Source organism: Theropithecus gelada, chromosome 3 (assembly GCF_003255815.1).
Source record: "Theropithecus gelada isolate Dixy chromosome 3, Tgel_1.0, whole genome shotgun sequence".
In the NCBI taxonomy this organism is placed as follows: Eukaryota; Metazoa; Chordata; class Mammalia; order Primates; family Cercopithecidae; genus Theropithecus; species Theropithecus gelada.
The window spans coordinates 130,140,315-130,156,590 of NC_037670.1; the positions used below are offsets into that span (position 1 = coordinate 130,140,315).

At 45.1% G+C, this 16,276-nt stretch overlaps 1 protein-coding gene across 3 annotated transcripts in view; it reads right to left on the reverse strand.

Annotated features, from left to right (window-relative positions):
* Positions 1-16,276, reverse strand: part of ATXN7L1 (ataxin 7 like 1) — a 272,319-nt gene that overhangs the window by 173,371 nt on the left and 82,672 nt on the right. For all 3 annotated transcript variants that reach the window (XM_025380736.1, XM_025380735.1, XM_025380738.1), the window contains exon 3: positions 11,390-11,494. In XM_025380736.1, the coding sequence (XP_025236521.1) occupies positions 11,390-11,494 (105 nt within the window). The remainder of the gene's footprint in view (positions 1-11,389; positions 11,495-16,276) is intronic.

Below are 16,276 nucleotides of genomic sequence, written 5' to 3' on the forward strand. Positions count from 1 at the left end.
ATTTGACATGATCTATGAAATGCTTTCTTCTCTTGGCTTCCGTGTAGTCATTCTCTGCTACTTTTTCTGCCAAGTCACTGGCCATTCTCCTTCAACCTAACTCTAAATAAATGTTGACTCTTCCCTTTCCAATCTAATCCAATCCAATCTGTCAGCAAATTCTGTCAGCTACGTTTCCAAAATAGATCTCAAGTTTATCCTTTTCTCTCCATCTCCACGGCTACCACAATGATCCGTTACCGCTAGCTATGCATTAGCCCCTTCTGGGTCTCCTGGGCTCCACTGCAGCCAGAGTGAGCTTCAGAAAACAGAAACCAGATTATGTCTTTCCCTCACTCAATACCCTCCAGTAACTTAGCACCACACCCAGAATAAAACCCAACCTTCGACTCTGTTCTACATAACTCTGGCATTCTGGTCCTTGTCTACTACTCTGAAGCCCTCAAACATGCCTTATTTGTTTTTACTCTTCTGTGTTCTCTGCTGGGACAGTCTTGTGACAGCTCTTCACATGGCTTGATCATGTATTTATTTGTTATTTAACCCACCAGAACATAAGCCTCAAGAAAACCAGGCCCTTACCTGTCTTATTCACCACTGTGTCTGCAGCATTAGAACAGTGCCTGGCATACAGCAGGTGTTCAATAAATATTTTTCAAATAAATAAATGAATTGAAACCATGTGACTCTGGAGAATGTAATCCAAGACACTCAGCCTTCAAGAAATAGGCTTTGATGAGATTATAACTAGAAGATTGTTTCAACTAAAAATGAATTCTGGCTGGATGTGGCGGCTCACACCTGTAGTCCCAGAACTTTGGGAGGCTGAGGCAAGAGGATTGCTTGAGCCCAGCAGTTTGAGACCATCCTGGGCAACATGGTGAAACCCCCATCTCTACAAAAAAAAAAAAAAAAAAAAAAAAAAATTAGCCAGACATGGTGGCATATTCCTGTGGTCCCAGCTACTCAGGAGGCTAAGGTGGAGGATCACCTGAGCCTGGGAGGTTGAGGTTGCGGTGAGCAGTGATCATGCCACTGTGCTCCAGCTCGGGGGACAGAGGAAGACCTTGTATATATATATATATATGAACTAAATAATCCTAAAGTTATGAAGATCCTATTAATTTATTTCTAAATTTGAGCTGAACCATTATATCTGCTGTGTGCTTATTTGCAACATTTCTACTCGATTCACAGAAACATGAAAAAAGAGAATTTCATTGAATACGGAGGAATTTATCTACTCCTTGTGAGTCTCATGGATCTGCTCATTTGTTGGGGATAAACAAGAAACTACAGGTAGAACTTTTAGGAGAACATATGTGGTACCCACTCCATCTCTTCTACAAGCTTCCTTCTTCTTGCTTTCAAGTATTTAAAGGTCTATTTCAAATGCTGTAGTTAAGGCTCTAAACGTATTCCCTATTACCAATTTATTCCTCCTTCTTCCTTCCCTCAAAATTGGTTCAAGTTCTCTGTCTATGCCAATAAGCAGAGGAGATCAGTAGTGTGGATTAAAATGAGAAAGAGCAATGAAGCTCACCTGCCCCAAGCACCTGTTATTTACTTTTTAGCATCCTACAGGGGATGAAAATGACTTTTCTTCATCCAAGTTTAGTTATGGCATTGCAGCGAGTTTGAGACACAAAACATACAACCGACGTAGTAGTTAAGGCACTCTGGAGTCAGACATTGGAATTCTGGTTCTGCCACTTACATCAGCCTGACCTTCAACAAATTTCTTAAGTCCTCCAGGTCTCCCTTTCCTTGAGTGTGAGATAAAGATAATACAACCAGATATCCCTTAGGGTGATGGCATGATTAAATAACACATTAAAATGTTTAGCACATAGTCAGTGCTCAGTAAGTGTTTTAGCTTTATTGCTGTTATTTTTATCCTGCATTAGTGGAGTGAAAAGTGGGACCAGGTCAACCTGCTATGTTCTGGACCCAGCATTAACTTTAATTTGAGCAGTAGCAAGTTCAAAATATAAAAACTCGAAGTGAAGCAAAACATAGTCCTACTTAAGTCGTAGATTCTCTCGGTTGTAATGCTTGATTTATGGGATAACCCTTCATTAATCAGTCATTCTGTCATTTCTTTCCTTTGAGATTTTCTTAGGGTCCATCATAAGGATTTCCTTAGCATCTATAGTGTAACTGCACTTTACTAGGGATGGTGGAAAAATGAAATAAGCAAAAACAATAGCAGACATTGTTTCTGATCATAAGGAACTCAAAAGATTATATCAATACCAGGAGTTAATTTTGGATTTGGGAAAGATTGATCAAATTAAAGATAAAAAAATTCTACTAATGAAATAAAGTTTGCACAGATTCACGTGCTCTTGCCAAGTCTTATTAATTAATGCTATCAAACTTGACAAAGAATATGTTCAATGAGAATAATTTCCCTTAATTATTTTATACTTCTGATGTAAAAAAAAATCTAGTCATATAAAAGACAACTAACAATAACAATAACAACAATTTAATGTCAGCAAACAAATCTAACTTAATTGACAAAAAGAAGGTGTTGCTTGCCATTGCCAAACCCCGCGCAATGGCAAGCAACACCTTCAGAAAGGAAGCCTTGGCGGAATAATTAGCAGGTGACGATGCCCCTGACATTCTGGAAAGCCCAGGGGGCACTGATATCGGGAAGGACTAACTCTCTAGGGCTCAGAGGCACACATGATTTGTCTCTTCCTCAACCAGAGGTCACCTGGAGATAGACAAAATAAAAAGAACAATTGCAGGGAACCTTGGATCCTCATTAATTAGGCTCCCATGTGTAGCACTGCTGAGACATGCTGTTCTCGGTATCCAACCAGCATCAGCATCTGGATGTACACAGAAGGATGGGGTGCCAGCCAGGACATGCCATGCCTCGCTCCAGGGGTGAGTTTCCGCCACTCATTTATTTTTCTGCTCAGCCTCTTTGCTTTAGCTCACAGTTCATTAAATTCTACTGCATCACCATCAACATGAAAAACAGCTACTTGAAGGGCATTCAAAAATATAATCAGAAAAGGGAATAAAAAGCCCTCTCTGAGGAGGAAAAAAAAAATCTAATCCTCTCTTGTCTATTGAATGATATCCAGGTTCTCTGGTTCTAAACTTTTTTTTTTTTTTTTAAGTAGCAGTGACATCCAAGGATTATCTCTGTCTGATGGGTGGGGTGTGGAGCCGTATGGTTTTCTCCTGAGAGGACTAGTGCCAAGTGTGGCTGACAAATTCTGTGGGATCTGTGTACATGAAGGTGTTATTTCTTTTGCCTTTTTTTTTTTTTTTAAATTATTTTGAAATGGAAAGGATGCAACTTTATGGACTGCTGTAAGATAGCTTGTTTTACACTTTGCATGTATGTGTGATAGGGAAATAATTCCAATGGCTAGCTCTGTGCAAGCTGAAGGAGTCAACTTTCTACATGTGGATGTGATTCCACAGAAGTCATTTCTGGGCATAAATACATATTTCACTTTGATAAAAAATTTAAATACAGAAAAGCATGAAATACAGTATAACAAATGGGGGCATGTTATATTTTATGGCAGTAGTTCCCAACTGGGGGCGATTTTGCACCCTAGGGGATACTGGCAATGTCCTGAGATGGTTTTGGTTGTCAAGATTAGGAGTGGGGTGGGGACTGCTATTGCTATTCAGTAGGTAGAGGTCAGAGAAGCCACTCAACATCCTATAGTAAGACACAGAATGAGCCCCACAGCAAAGAATTATTCAGCCCAAAATGTCCCTAGTGCCCCTGCTGAGAAACACTGCTTTATTATAGGTAGTTATGTTATATTAGTTATCTAATATAGTTATGTAACTATATTAGAAGATAAGGACCCCGCAAAAAATCCTACTTCTTTCATTTAGGCAAATCAGACAACTCACCATAAATTACAAACTCCCAATTACAAAACTACAACCTGGGTCTACCTGTTATTTTTTTCTTTAATTACAATAGTCCAAATTGACTGAAAATACACAATTACTAAAAAGTAATAAACATTTTTTTTCCAGTATAGGCACCTTGCACCTCCCTGTTTTCATCTTACATACATGCCTGTGTACACACACACAGAGCATCCCCTGCCCTGTCCCTGGATTCTCTCTGGGCTGAGGTAAGGACCTACCACAGCTCTGACAAGAGGAAGAGCCACAAACATCTTCCTTTCCATAGTAATCACAAGTGGAAACACTGGACAAGATTTCATTACAAATCTCTGTAGCTTATCCCTCAGTTAATAGTTGTGAAACTCTTTTTTTAAAGCAAACTTTGTTGTACAACTGTGCTTTCCACATGTAAGTTCCTTTAATCAACATGAAACTTTATGAGATAAACTATTATTTCCATTTTAATACAGAAATGGAAACACAGATGCAAAGTAACCTGCCCAGGGGCACACGGGGAATAAGGTGTACAGGTGGAATTTTTTTTATTTTTATTTTTTGAGACAGGGAGGGTCTTGCTCCATTGTCCAGGCTGAAGTGCAGTGGCACAATCTCAGCTCACTGCAACCTCCATCTCCCAGGCTCAAGTAATCCTCCCACCTCAGCCTCCCAAGTAGCTAGAGCACAACACTACGCCTGGCTAATATATTTGTATTTTCGGTAAAGATGGAGTTTCGCCATGTTGCCTAGCCTGGTCTTGAATCCCCGATTTCAGGGTGATCTGCCCATCTCGGCCTCCCAAAGCGCTGGGATTACAGATGTGAGTCACTGCGCCTGGCCTAGAGCTGGAATTTTAATCTAACAGATGGATCCTAGAGAGGTTATGCTCAACCACTAGGCTCACACGCCATGTCAATGCATCAAGCCACAAATTGGGATGGACAGCTACAAAGGACAGAGATGCCTGCAGAGTGGAACTGGGACTCCCAAGGTAAGGCTTCTTGTTTCTGTTTCCCCCTTTCTACAACTATTCCTAAATAACCTTATCCATTCACCTAAGGGACTTTAGAAACAAACTCATCTCTCGAAATCCTAGATCTCCTGGGTAGAAGTTTAAAAAGTGTCTAAAAGGCTGTTGGTACAGATTTAGGAAACAGACCCGAGGAAGCCATCCCTAATGGAGTGCTCTACATTCATGCCAAGCAAAGGGTCTCCCCAGAAATAGCTGCACCTGCTTTCTACATCGGGGATGCTAGCATGGGGCACACGATCAGGAGCAGAAAGATTGTGGCCAGCCCTGGGTGGGGGGCTCCATGTTACCCCTGTAGGACACTATGGCACAGGCTGGATGGACCTTGCCAGGGAACCCAGAGAGATACTGGAGCTTCACGGCATTTCTAAAAGAGCTGCCATAGGGGCCTAATGTGAATGTAAACCAATATTTGCCAAGCCAAGCCCTCAGGACTCCTAGCAAATGTAATCATATTCAGGCCAGCATTTCTTGCCTTCAAGAGTGTGGGAAGCAAAAGATGAATCACAGGCGAAAGTCTGTGGGCTGACCTCAACGTGCACGTCCTCTGAGACAGGGCAAGAAACGAAGGCAGGAAGCACTTGACTGAATTGGTTTTCCCATTTTTCATAAGAAACATTCAACTTAATAAAAAATAGCCACAATTTATTGACAATCCTTTCTTTATTCCCTTACCACGTGCCAGAAAACGATACAACCTTTTTCTGTGTTCTTCACAGGAACTCTGCAAAGCAGGAATTGCCATCCTTATTTTATAGAGGAAAAGAAGGCTCAGAAAGTCATATAATTAGCTCAAGGTCAAATAGCTCGTAAATGTTAGGATTCTAACCTGCCTCTGTCTGACTCCAGAATTCATGACTTTTCTACTATGACATTCTATTTTTCACACTGGTACTGTGATATTGTGATATAATAAGAAATATGTATTTGGTTTTTATCCCCAGTTCCCGGCACAGAGCTCCTAAAACCCTTGTAATTTCCTGAGTGACGGGGCGATAGGAATATCTTTCATTATATTTGGTCTTAGTCCTCAGTTTCCTGACACAAGAGCTTCTCAGACCCTTGGGATCTCTGGAGTGTCTTTTTATGCTAATAAGATGACTGGTGGCTGGGGTACATAGGCAGTTTCAGGCTGGGGGCTGGTCACCAGAAAGACCAATTGGAGACTGAGTCAATCATCAATGGCCAATGATTTAATCAACCATGCATGGAACCTCCAAAAACCCTAAAGGATGGGGTTTAAAGAGATTCCAGATTGCTACACACATCCACATGCTGGGAGGGTGGTGAACCCCAGCTCCACACAGGGACAGACGCTCCTGCACTTAGGACTCTTCCAGACCTTACCCTATTATCTCTGACTGTTCATTTATATCCTTTATAATAGAAATAAACCAGTAAACATTAGTAAAGTGTTTCCTTGAGTTCTGTGAGTTGTTATAGCCAATTATTGAACCTGAGGAGGGATGTGGAGATGCCTAATTTGTAGCCAAGTCAGACAGAAATGTGGGTAACCTGGGGACCTATTACTTGTGATTGGCATCTGAAGTGGGGGTACAGTTTTGTGGGACGGAGACTTTAATCTGTGGGGTCTGTGCTAACTCTGGGTAGTATTTTTTTGGTTCACATTTTTTTGAGACAGGATCTCACTCTGTTACCCAGGGTAGAGTGCAGTGGCACCATCATAGCTCACTGCAACCTCAACCTCCTGGGTTCAAGTGATTCCCCTACCTTGGCATCCTGAGTAGCTGGGACAGCAGGCACATGCCAACACGCCCGCCTAATTTTTAAAATTTTTTGTAGAGATGGGGTTTTACCATGTTCCCCAGAATGGTCTTGAACTCTTGGGCTCAAGCAACCCTCCCCACTTGGCCTCCCAAAATGTTGGGATTACAGGCATAAGCCACTGCGCCAGGCCCCAGCTACAGGTAGTTATTGTCGGAACTGAATTAAATCGTAGGACACTGAATTGGTATCTGCAGAGAATCCCCTTGGTATGGAAAACTCACAATTTGGTATCAGAAGTGTTGAGTAAGAAACAGTTTTCCTTTAACCACAAATTTCTGAAGTCTCCACAACTGACTGGCTAAACACACAACACACACACTTTTTTCAATTTAAGTTAAATGACTAGTATACCAAGATCTTGAGCACTGCCATGCACCCTTGATGAGTCTACTTTCTGAACACTGAGAGCACAGAACTGAAAAGGTATATCCTTGCTTGGGAAAGAATCCTAGAATCTGAATCAGGCCACAGACGGCGGCATGGGAGAAGCAGGAGGTGGCACAGATGACAGCATGGCAGGAGGCGAAGTGGCACAGAAGAACAGAGTTTTGTGGATGTTCAGCAGGAAGAATTGCATCCAGCTGGGGGCGATGGGGAAAGACATCATGCAGAGAAGGGAGGAGAAAATGAACCTTAAGCCTCACATCAGTCACATCATCCCAACAACTCCCTGAGGCAGGCAGGGTACCCATTTTACAGATGAAGAAATGGAGGTGAAGAGGGATGAGGTAACCTGCCCGAAGTCGCAGTTAGTGGGGGAGTCTTGAATTGCTTTGTCTCATTCCAAAGCCCATGTTCTCTCCTCTACATCAACAAAGTTCAAATAATGTTCTGTGGAGCCCTGGCAGGTGGGGGGTGAAAAAAGTCAGGAGAAGGCTGCGTCCATGGGGCTTGGACCCCTGCCCTAACTTCAACCTCAACAGTTCTGTTTCCATATATATTGATAGATTGGGGTTCTACGTAAGATTCCATTTGAAAGAAAGTTCTGCAGTTAAACCGCAGGGTGTTGGCCTGTGCCCCAAATCAGGCCAACACCCACCTAGCTTCCAGACCTCGGGCAAAGCACTGACCTCCTAAGCCTTAGCTTCCTCAATTACAAAATGGGTATAATATTAACACCCACGTCACAGGGCTGTTGAAAGGATTACATGCTCAAAGAGATGGAGGCTGGGCACGATGGCTCATGCCTATAATCCCAGTACTTTGGGAGGCCAAGGTAGGTGGATCACCTGAGGTCAGGAGTTCAAGACCAGCCTGGTCAACATGGTGAAACCCCGTCTTTACTAAAAATACAAAAATTAGCCAAGTGTGGTGGCGGGCACCTGTGGTCCGAGCTACTCGGGAGGCTGAGGCAGGAGAATTGCTTGAACTGGGGAGGCGGAGGCTGCAGTGAGCTGAGATTATACCACTGCACTCCGGTCTGGATGACAGTCTGACTCAAAAAAACCCCAAAAAACAAAAAACAAAACCCCAAAAAACAAAACAAAAGAAAACAAAAAACAGATACGGAAAGCACTTGGCACAGTGTCTGGCACTCAGCACAATGGCATTCTTATTAACTTGTGGAAAATAGCAAGGCCAGTCCTACAAGGAAAGAGAAAAAGAAAACAAGAAAGAAAAAAGAAAAAGAAAAAAGAAAAGAAAAGACTAGACTGAATGTTGCTATGGACTGAATGTTTGTGTCCCCCACAAATTCCTCTGTTGAAATCCTACCCGCAGTGTGATGGTATGAGGAGGTGGGGCCTTTGGAGATAATTAGGTCATAAGGATGGAGCCCTCATTAATGGGATTAGTGCCCATATAAAAGAGACCTCAGAGAACTCTTGTTCTCTTTCCACCATGTGAGGACACAGTGAGAAGTTGGGCGTCTGCAACCTCGAAGACGGTCCTCACCAGAGTCTGACCTTGTTGGCATCCTGACCTCAGACTTCTATCCTCCAGAACTGTGAAAAATACATATCTGCTGTTTATAAGCCACCCAGTCTATGATACTGTTATAGCAGCCTGAACTGACTTAGACAATCATGAAGCTATCGCAGGAATTTTTAGGGACACTAAAAAGTACTCCCCACAAAGAGTTGCAATGATTCTAACCTCTCCTTTGCACTCTCTCCTGGTCTTGATAAATGTAAGTTTGTCTTTGTACTAGGACACACACCTAGAGCTGAGGGAGGCCTCGGTGCCTCAATTTGCTGAGTTGTGGTCATGTCTCCATTGTTGCTTGTCAGCTGGTTCAGCAAGAAGCTTAATGGAGACTAGGCTTTGAGAGATGAGATCAGTAACCCCAAACCCCCAAACTAATTTACTACATTGCTCAGAGCTCCCAAAGCCACAGGCTGTCCCCTAAGCTGACTCTTGGCTCTTATGCCAAGAGCCCCAGGGTGGTGGGAGGCAGGTGTATCAGCTCTACCAAGCCTCAGAGCCTCCTCCTTGGCAATCTGGGACTTTTCCCCTGGGCAGAATTCTGCAGGGGACAGTGGGGTCCCATGTTTTGGGTCCCTTTCATGATCCTTCCATCAAAGACTCCAGTGAATTAAGTTCTCAGTGAAGGTTTCTGTTTGTTTGCTTTTTTGTTTGTTTGTCTTGAGAAAGGGTCTTGCTCTGTTGCCCAGGATGGAATACAGTGGCACGATCATAGCTCACAGCAACCTTAAACTGCTGGGCTCAAGCAGTTCTACCCCTCTGCCTCTCCAGTAGCTGAGACTTACAGGTATGCCACCAAACCTGGCTAAATTTTTTTTTTTAGAGATGGGGTCTCACTATGCTTCCCAGGCTGGCCTCAAACTCTTGGCCTCAAGTGATCCTCCTGCCTTGGCCTCCCAAAGTGCTGGGATTATAAGCGTAAGCCACTGCACCCAGCCCCAGTGAAGGTTTTGAAGGCTTACAATAGAATGCAAGCCCCTGTTCCATGCCTATAACAGCTGCACATCCTTGTGAATTGAGTGAATGAAAATCATATTCAGGATGATGTAGCCTCTGCGTTCTCACAAGACACACGGAAGCACTGGTCACGGAGGTTTTATGCCTGGTCACTGAACCACTGGCTGGGTGAGACCTTCTTGCCATGGCTCTTCTTTGGATTCTCCACCTGTCATCTCAGCTGATGGCACCACCACCAGGCTCTGACAGTTTCTCTTTGGAGAGGTTTAACCCTTTCTCTCTTCCAGGCAGTGGAGAGGGTCATTTGGTACAGAGCACTGAGCAAGAAGGTCGACTTGTGCCAGGCACACAACTTGCTCCTTTCCTGCTCAGTCTGCCAGAATGAACATGTCAGAGCTGGACGCACCCACAGAAGTCATCTTCCCATGGTAGGGACAAGGAAACCAAAGCCCTGAGACATCAAGCAAGTAGCCCGAGGACACAGTGCTGGCTGCAGGGAGGGGCAGAAGACTTGGCCTCTGACCAAAGCTCCTCATATAGCACTTTCTAGGGCCCTTTCTTTGCCTTGTGCTGGTTTGAAAGTCCTGGACTCACTCCCAGAGGTGCTCTTTAAGCCTGAATTCTACAGATTATAAACACAAACTATGCCTACAATATATACACAGATACAGATTATATATATGTAGATATGTATATATCATATACCTACATATACATGTGTTTGCAGTTGATAATTAGTATAGAGAGAGACTGTTAAAGAGCTTGGATAAGCTCAACTTCCTTTTATTTTATTATAGAATAATGATAACTGAAGAGGTGGGGGAAAAGTCAGAAATTCAGGGTGTGAGAAAGGGGAAATGTGTGTAATCTGCAAAAGCATATTCAATATTATACGTGCTTTGACTTTTTTAGGCACAATAGAATGTACTTTGAAACCTTAATGGTAAGGAGCGCATTCAGATTTTATGTTCATCGACAGGGAATACAGCTTAAATAAAAAGATTGGGAGATGCCGTGCTGGACTCACAGCATATCATAGCTTTGGAGATTGTCAGATCCAATTCCCTGCTACAGATAAGGAAACTTCCACCCAGAGAGGTTAAGTGACTTGTAGTCTAAGGCCAAATGGCTGTTTATTCATCCCCGAGGGGAGCAGCCACACGGACTTTATCTGTCCATGGCAGCTACATGGTTTGTTGATGACCAACTGAAGGAATTTATTACATCAAGGATGTCAAGATAGAGACAGAAAGCAGTTCCCAACCTCACCTGGGATTTTTTTTTTTTTTTTTAACAAGGGGGATTCTTGGGAAAGGTGAATTGGAATGTAAGGTTTTACTGATGCACCATTTCCTTGGGGCAGCAACCCAATGGTCCACACACTGGGCTGCACTTGGCCCCAGCCCTCCTTTGTGTTAAGGCTGGGGAGACTCTCTCCTGGCCCTCTTTCAGGGGGAGAAAATGTCTGGCTGCAGGAGCGACTCCTTAAGCAGCTCTCCCCTCCCCCTGGTCACCTGCAGAGGCCATCGCCAGGCTGGGCAGATGGCTTCAGTCTAGTCCCATCGACCAAGACAAGTTGCAGGTTTTCTCTCATTTGTTCTGACAGGACTGAGCATTTCAGCAGAAGGACTATAGCTCCTAAAACAGCCTGCGAACAGAGGCAGCAGCCCAGGAAGACTTTAGCCACAGCCTCAGGCTAAGACAAGACACGGCCAGACCCTGTCGGGGAGCCCGGGGAAGGCGACTGTCCCCAGGGCGGCAGCTGCAGATGTGACGGTGCAGGTGTCCACTTACCGCAGTGCGACTGGAAAACCTGTGGCTTGACGACCTGGTTACAGGCACTGCACACTACGAGATAGAAGTCGTCATGTGCTGGGTAATGGCCAAATAAGTGCATATCTGTGGGGGAAATGAAAACAGTGTTTTTTGAAAAAGCAATTAAGTCTCAGAAGGTGTACAGTTTCCTCTTGGAATTTCTTCAAGGACAGTTTTTCAAACACATCACGCAGAAAGGCAATAATCTTTACTAAAGGGAATTCGGTTTGTCATAAGGCAGCTCCCCGCCTCTCAGAGAAGCAATTGCGTCAGAGAATCCCTCCTCATTTCTCCCCTGGAAATGGACTGCGGCTGCTCCTGATTCAGTCTGTGGCGCTGAGGGGCTGCTCTGAGTCACATGCTATGGGAATCACCCTGTCCTGAGAGAACCCACATGTTAGCTGGGATTCACTGAGGCTCTATATATCTCAGGCTGGGAGGAACTCCTCCAAACCTATTCCTGCGTAAGCAGCGGTCCTTCAGGGAAGTGAGAGGGTGTCTGGCTGGGGACAGAAGGAGAAGTCATTTGGCCTCGGCAGTGCCTGGGTTTCTCCATCACCTGAGGGACATACTAAGGCTGAAGGAGTCCGCTGAACAAGTGGCTCATTTGTTGCCATCATTACCCATTATTCATTCAATAAATATTTACTGAGCGCCTGAATGTGCCAGGCAATGTGCTAGGTGCTGGGGAAAACTGGGGAACAAGAATGAGTTCTCTGCTCTCCTGGAGCTTAAGGTAGCAGAAGAGAGAAGCATCAGGCAGACCACCACACGAGTCATCATTGCCTGCAGCTGTGTTAGGGGCTACGGAGGAGATGCACGGGGTCCCCTGGGAGTGTGCGGCAGGTGGCCCTAACCTAGTGTGAGGCAGTGGAGAATGTGTCCCTGAGGAGGGGGCAGGTCATCTGAGACTCCAGGATGAGTAGAAGTTAGGGAAGCAAAGGGCCAGGCAGGGGGAAGGCGGAAAGTTTGAAGATGAAGCCAAGGAAGGAGGTTCTGTGCATGGAGGGAGCCTTGGGGCCTCTTGGCTGGAACAGAACAGGGGAAACAGCAGGGTGAGGCTGGCCAGGCCCAGAAGCCATGAACCTTCCATGCCCAGGTGAGGATTTTGACTCTGACTTTAAGAACGATGGGAAGTATTGGGGCTTTTTAAGCAAAGAAGTGACGCGATCAGGTGCATACTGTCAAAAGATCAGTTACGTGGCAATACCTCCGAGCCAATGAACACATATGTGCATGGATGTTCACAGCAGCATTACTCAGAATAGCCAAAAAGTGGATACAACCCAAACACCCACCACTTGACAAGTGGATAAACAAAATACCACAGAACATTATCCATCCAGTGAAAGCAGTAAGTACTGATCCGGGCTACAATGTGGATAAACCTAGAAAATATTAGGCTAAATGAAAAGAGGCAGACACAAAAGGTCACATATTGAATGACCCCATTTATATGAAATGTCCAGAATAGGCGAATCTATAGAGACAAAAAGGAGGTAAGTGCTTGCCTTGGGTTGGGGGGCCTGGAGGAATTCGAGGGTGACTGCTAACAGGTATAGAGTTTCTTTTTGGGTCAATGAAAATGTTCTAAGATCGATAGTGATGACGGTCACACAACTCTGAGAACACACTAAAACCCACTGAACTGTACACTTTAAATGGTGAACTGTAGGGTACGTGAATCGTATCTCAGCTGGGTGTGGTGGCTTACACCTGTAATCCCAACACTTTGGGAGGCAGGACGATCAAGACCAGTCTGGGAAACAAAGTGAGACCCCATCTCTATGAAAAATGTACAAAAATCAGCCGGGTGAGGTGGCTTGTGCCTGTAGTTCCAGCTACTCAGGGGGCTAAGGTAGGAGAGTTGCTTGAGTCCAAGAGATCAAGGCTGCAGTGAGCCATGATCACACCACTGCACTCCAGCCTGGGCAACAGAGTGAGACCCTGTCTCAAAAAGAAAAAGAAAAAAATTTATCTATCTATCTATCTGTCTATCTATCTATCCACCCATCCATCTATCTATCTGACAAAAACAAAAAGACAAAAAACAGTCCAGTTATAGGAAACCCATGGTTACATCTTGTGCACCACCAGGTGGAGACAGGGCTCTGGCGGGCACCTCCGCCCTGCCTCCTCTTAGCTGACTGGCTTTGAGAGGGCAGCCATGAACACTGGCGGGGGTGATGGAGGAATTAAACCTCCTCAGGTTGAGAACCCCCACAAGCCCTCATCTGCTAGATTCAGCCTGTGTCTTTAACGAAACCCCTCAAACAGGATGGTTCCCTCAACTGTGATCCTAGGCCAGAGGAGGGGAAGGTTCAAACCCAACAAACACCTAAGGGGGGCCCCAGGCTCTACGCTCCCTTCCCAGAGCAGCCCTGCTGCTTCAAGGGAAATGGAACCGGCAGGTTTATCATAGGCAAGTGGTGAGGCCTCTACTTGCCCTGAAGGAAGCCTGTGACTGAAAGAGTAGACTGGCCGGTCTGGAGGCAGGTGACTCACACTGTAGTGGCCTCCCCAGGTTTCAGGTGCCTGAGGTGGCTGCTTGCCTCATGGAGGGTGGCCAGGACACAGGCCCAACTGCATTTTAAAGGGCGTGGCCTGTCATCCCCCTCATCTCTCGCCACTGCCACTTCTAAGACTGGCATGCACTGTCTTCTGGGATTTCCGGGAGGGAGCATTATTAATCAGGGCCTCATAGGCGGGAGGCCTGTGGGAAGAGAGGCTGAGACAAGAGCCCGATGCTGGGTCCAGCCAACACCCTGTGGGCAGGCGGGACCCTCAGTTCAGAGCCTTAGAGCCGCGGAGATGACCCTTCTTGGGGCTTAACTGTTGACACAACTCCTGTTTTGCTTTTAATTTACAGGTTATTTTTGTAACATATATTCTTTTTTTTTTTTTTTAATAAAACAAAAGGCATCCAAGTTCTCTGAAGATACATTTGAAAAAATACAGAAAAGCCAGAAGACATTAAAGAAAAATACCATTACCAGAAAATTTTATTAATGCTCTGCATCTCATTTTGACTTAAAGTCACAGTTTATATCCAGGAACAGGCAAAACCAGGAGCTGGTAAGGGCTACAACTTATTTATTTATTCAATAAGCATTTATTTGGCTGCCTGACATCCTTTCTGCAGCAGGTCAGGCTATGAAGGAATATAAGGTGATCATTAAAAATTAAAACAACAACAACAACAAACCAAACCAAGCATTAACAAAAATTTCTTGAACATCTACTCTTGTGCCAGAATGACAGGCCACATGCTGGGTGACCTGTCAGGGCCTGTCAGGCTGCCACTGATGCCCCATTCTTCTGTATTCCTCCAGAGACCTGCGGAGCCCATCCCATCTCCCCCACCCCCACACTCACACACATCCGTTGTGTCAGTGAGTGGAAGGTAAAGGTTGGGCTCCTTAGAGACTGTGGCCACCTGGGGGTGTGTTTCCCTCCAGGCCTTTCACTCATTGAGACTTTTCCTAGTTTCCCTCGAGGGCAGCGTCAACCGTGTAGTGTCTGCTCTGAGCATGTCTCCTGCGGAAAGTGAGAGGACCTGGGAGTCTGCTTGATTATTCCTCAGTGAGTCAACCTTAGGGTATCCTCTACAGGCTGCCCAGGTCCTGAGGGCCCTGCCGATGGGAAGCAAAGACAGGCAGCTGGCTCCCAGGAAGACCACCACTTCACACGGCTAGGTGTTCACAGGCAGTGTGCTGTTCCATTAGAGCAATGTGGGCTGGGGGACAAAGCGGGGAGGGAGGGCAGGGAGAGATGCCAGGCATAATGCTAGGTACTCTACTAATTAATTATCTTTCCTTCTCTCTCTCTCTAATCTACCCCCAAGCAAAACATTCAGTGCACAGTTAAAAACAGTGGTGAGCTGAAGTGGACTTGTGCCAGCTTGTGAGAGCCAATCACACATGTCGCTTCCCAATTTCACGTTTAGTGTCGTCATGGCGGTAGCTTGAAATCAGCCATGGTGGAAGTATTTACACCAAGGACATGGGTGAACACTACACATCAGGCTTTTTGTTTTTTTTTGTTAAATATTTACTGGTGCACCACTGAATTAAAAACAGGCAAAAAAGTGAAGAGTGAAACCACCTGTAATGCTACCACCTAGTGATAACCACTGTTGACATGTTAATATATATACCTCTCCAGATTTGTGATGTGATAATGTTATCTTAGTTAATCATCATAATGAACCTGCGAAACTGTCAACATCTCCACTTTCCAGGCAAGGTGACTATAGTAAAGTATTTGCTCGCGATCTCACGGCAGTGATTTGTAAAAAGTAGCATGAGATTCCCAGATATTCTGACTCTAAAGCCATTTCTCTTTTCTCAGCAAAATGCTGCTTACGTAGAACAATATCCCATTTCACAGATGAGAAAACCAGTTTGGAAGGGTTTCCTGGATGACTAACAGGCTGTCCTCTGAAGGGGCTGTTGGCCTGGGCACTGGCCTGGGGTCAGAGGTGAGGTTGGGAGCACAGGGCTCCTTGCTGAACCTTTCCTAAGGGTGAGTGTCCTCATCTCTGAAAATGGCTAACAGTCTCTGCTTCATGGGGTTGCTGTGATGGCTCCTAAACACTGCTTGGCCTTGTACCTTTTTCCAGGAGGGACTCAGGAGAGAGTGTGGAGAAAGCTTTCATCATTACCTCTCTTATTTTCAAAAATTCACTAGTTCCCTCCAACGGAGAGTCCTTGCTCCAAAGGACTCTCCCCCATGACATTTCACAGCAGACCTGGGAAGGCTGATCCCTCTGACTGCAGAACTTCATGTGTATGTATACATGTGTATACATGTGGACAGAGGAAGGCTGAGAGCCACTGAGAGGCTTCTCTAGGCTGTGGCCGAATG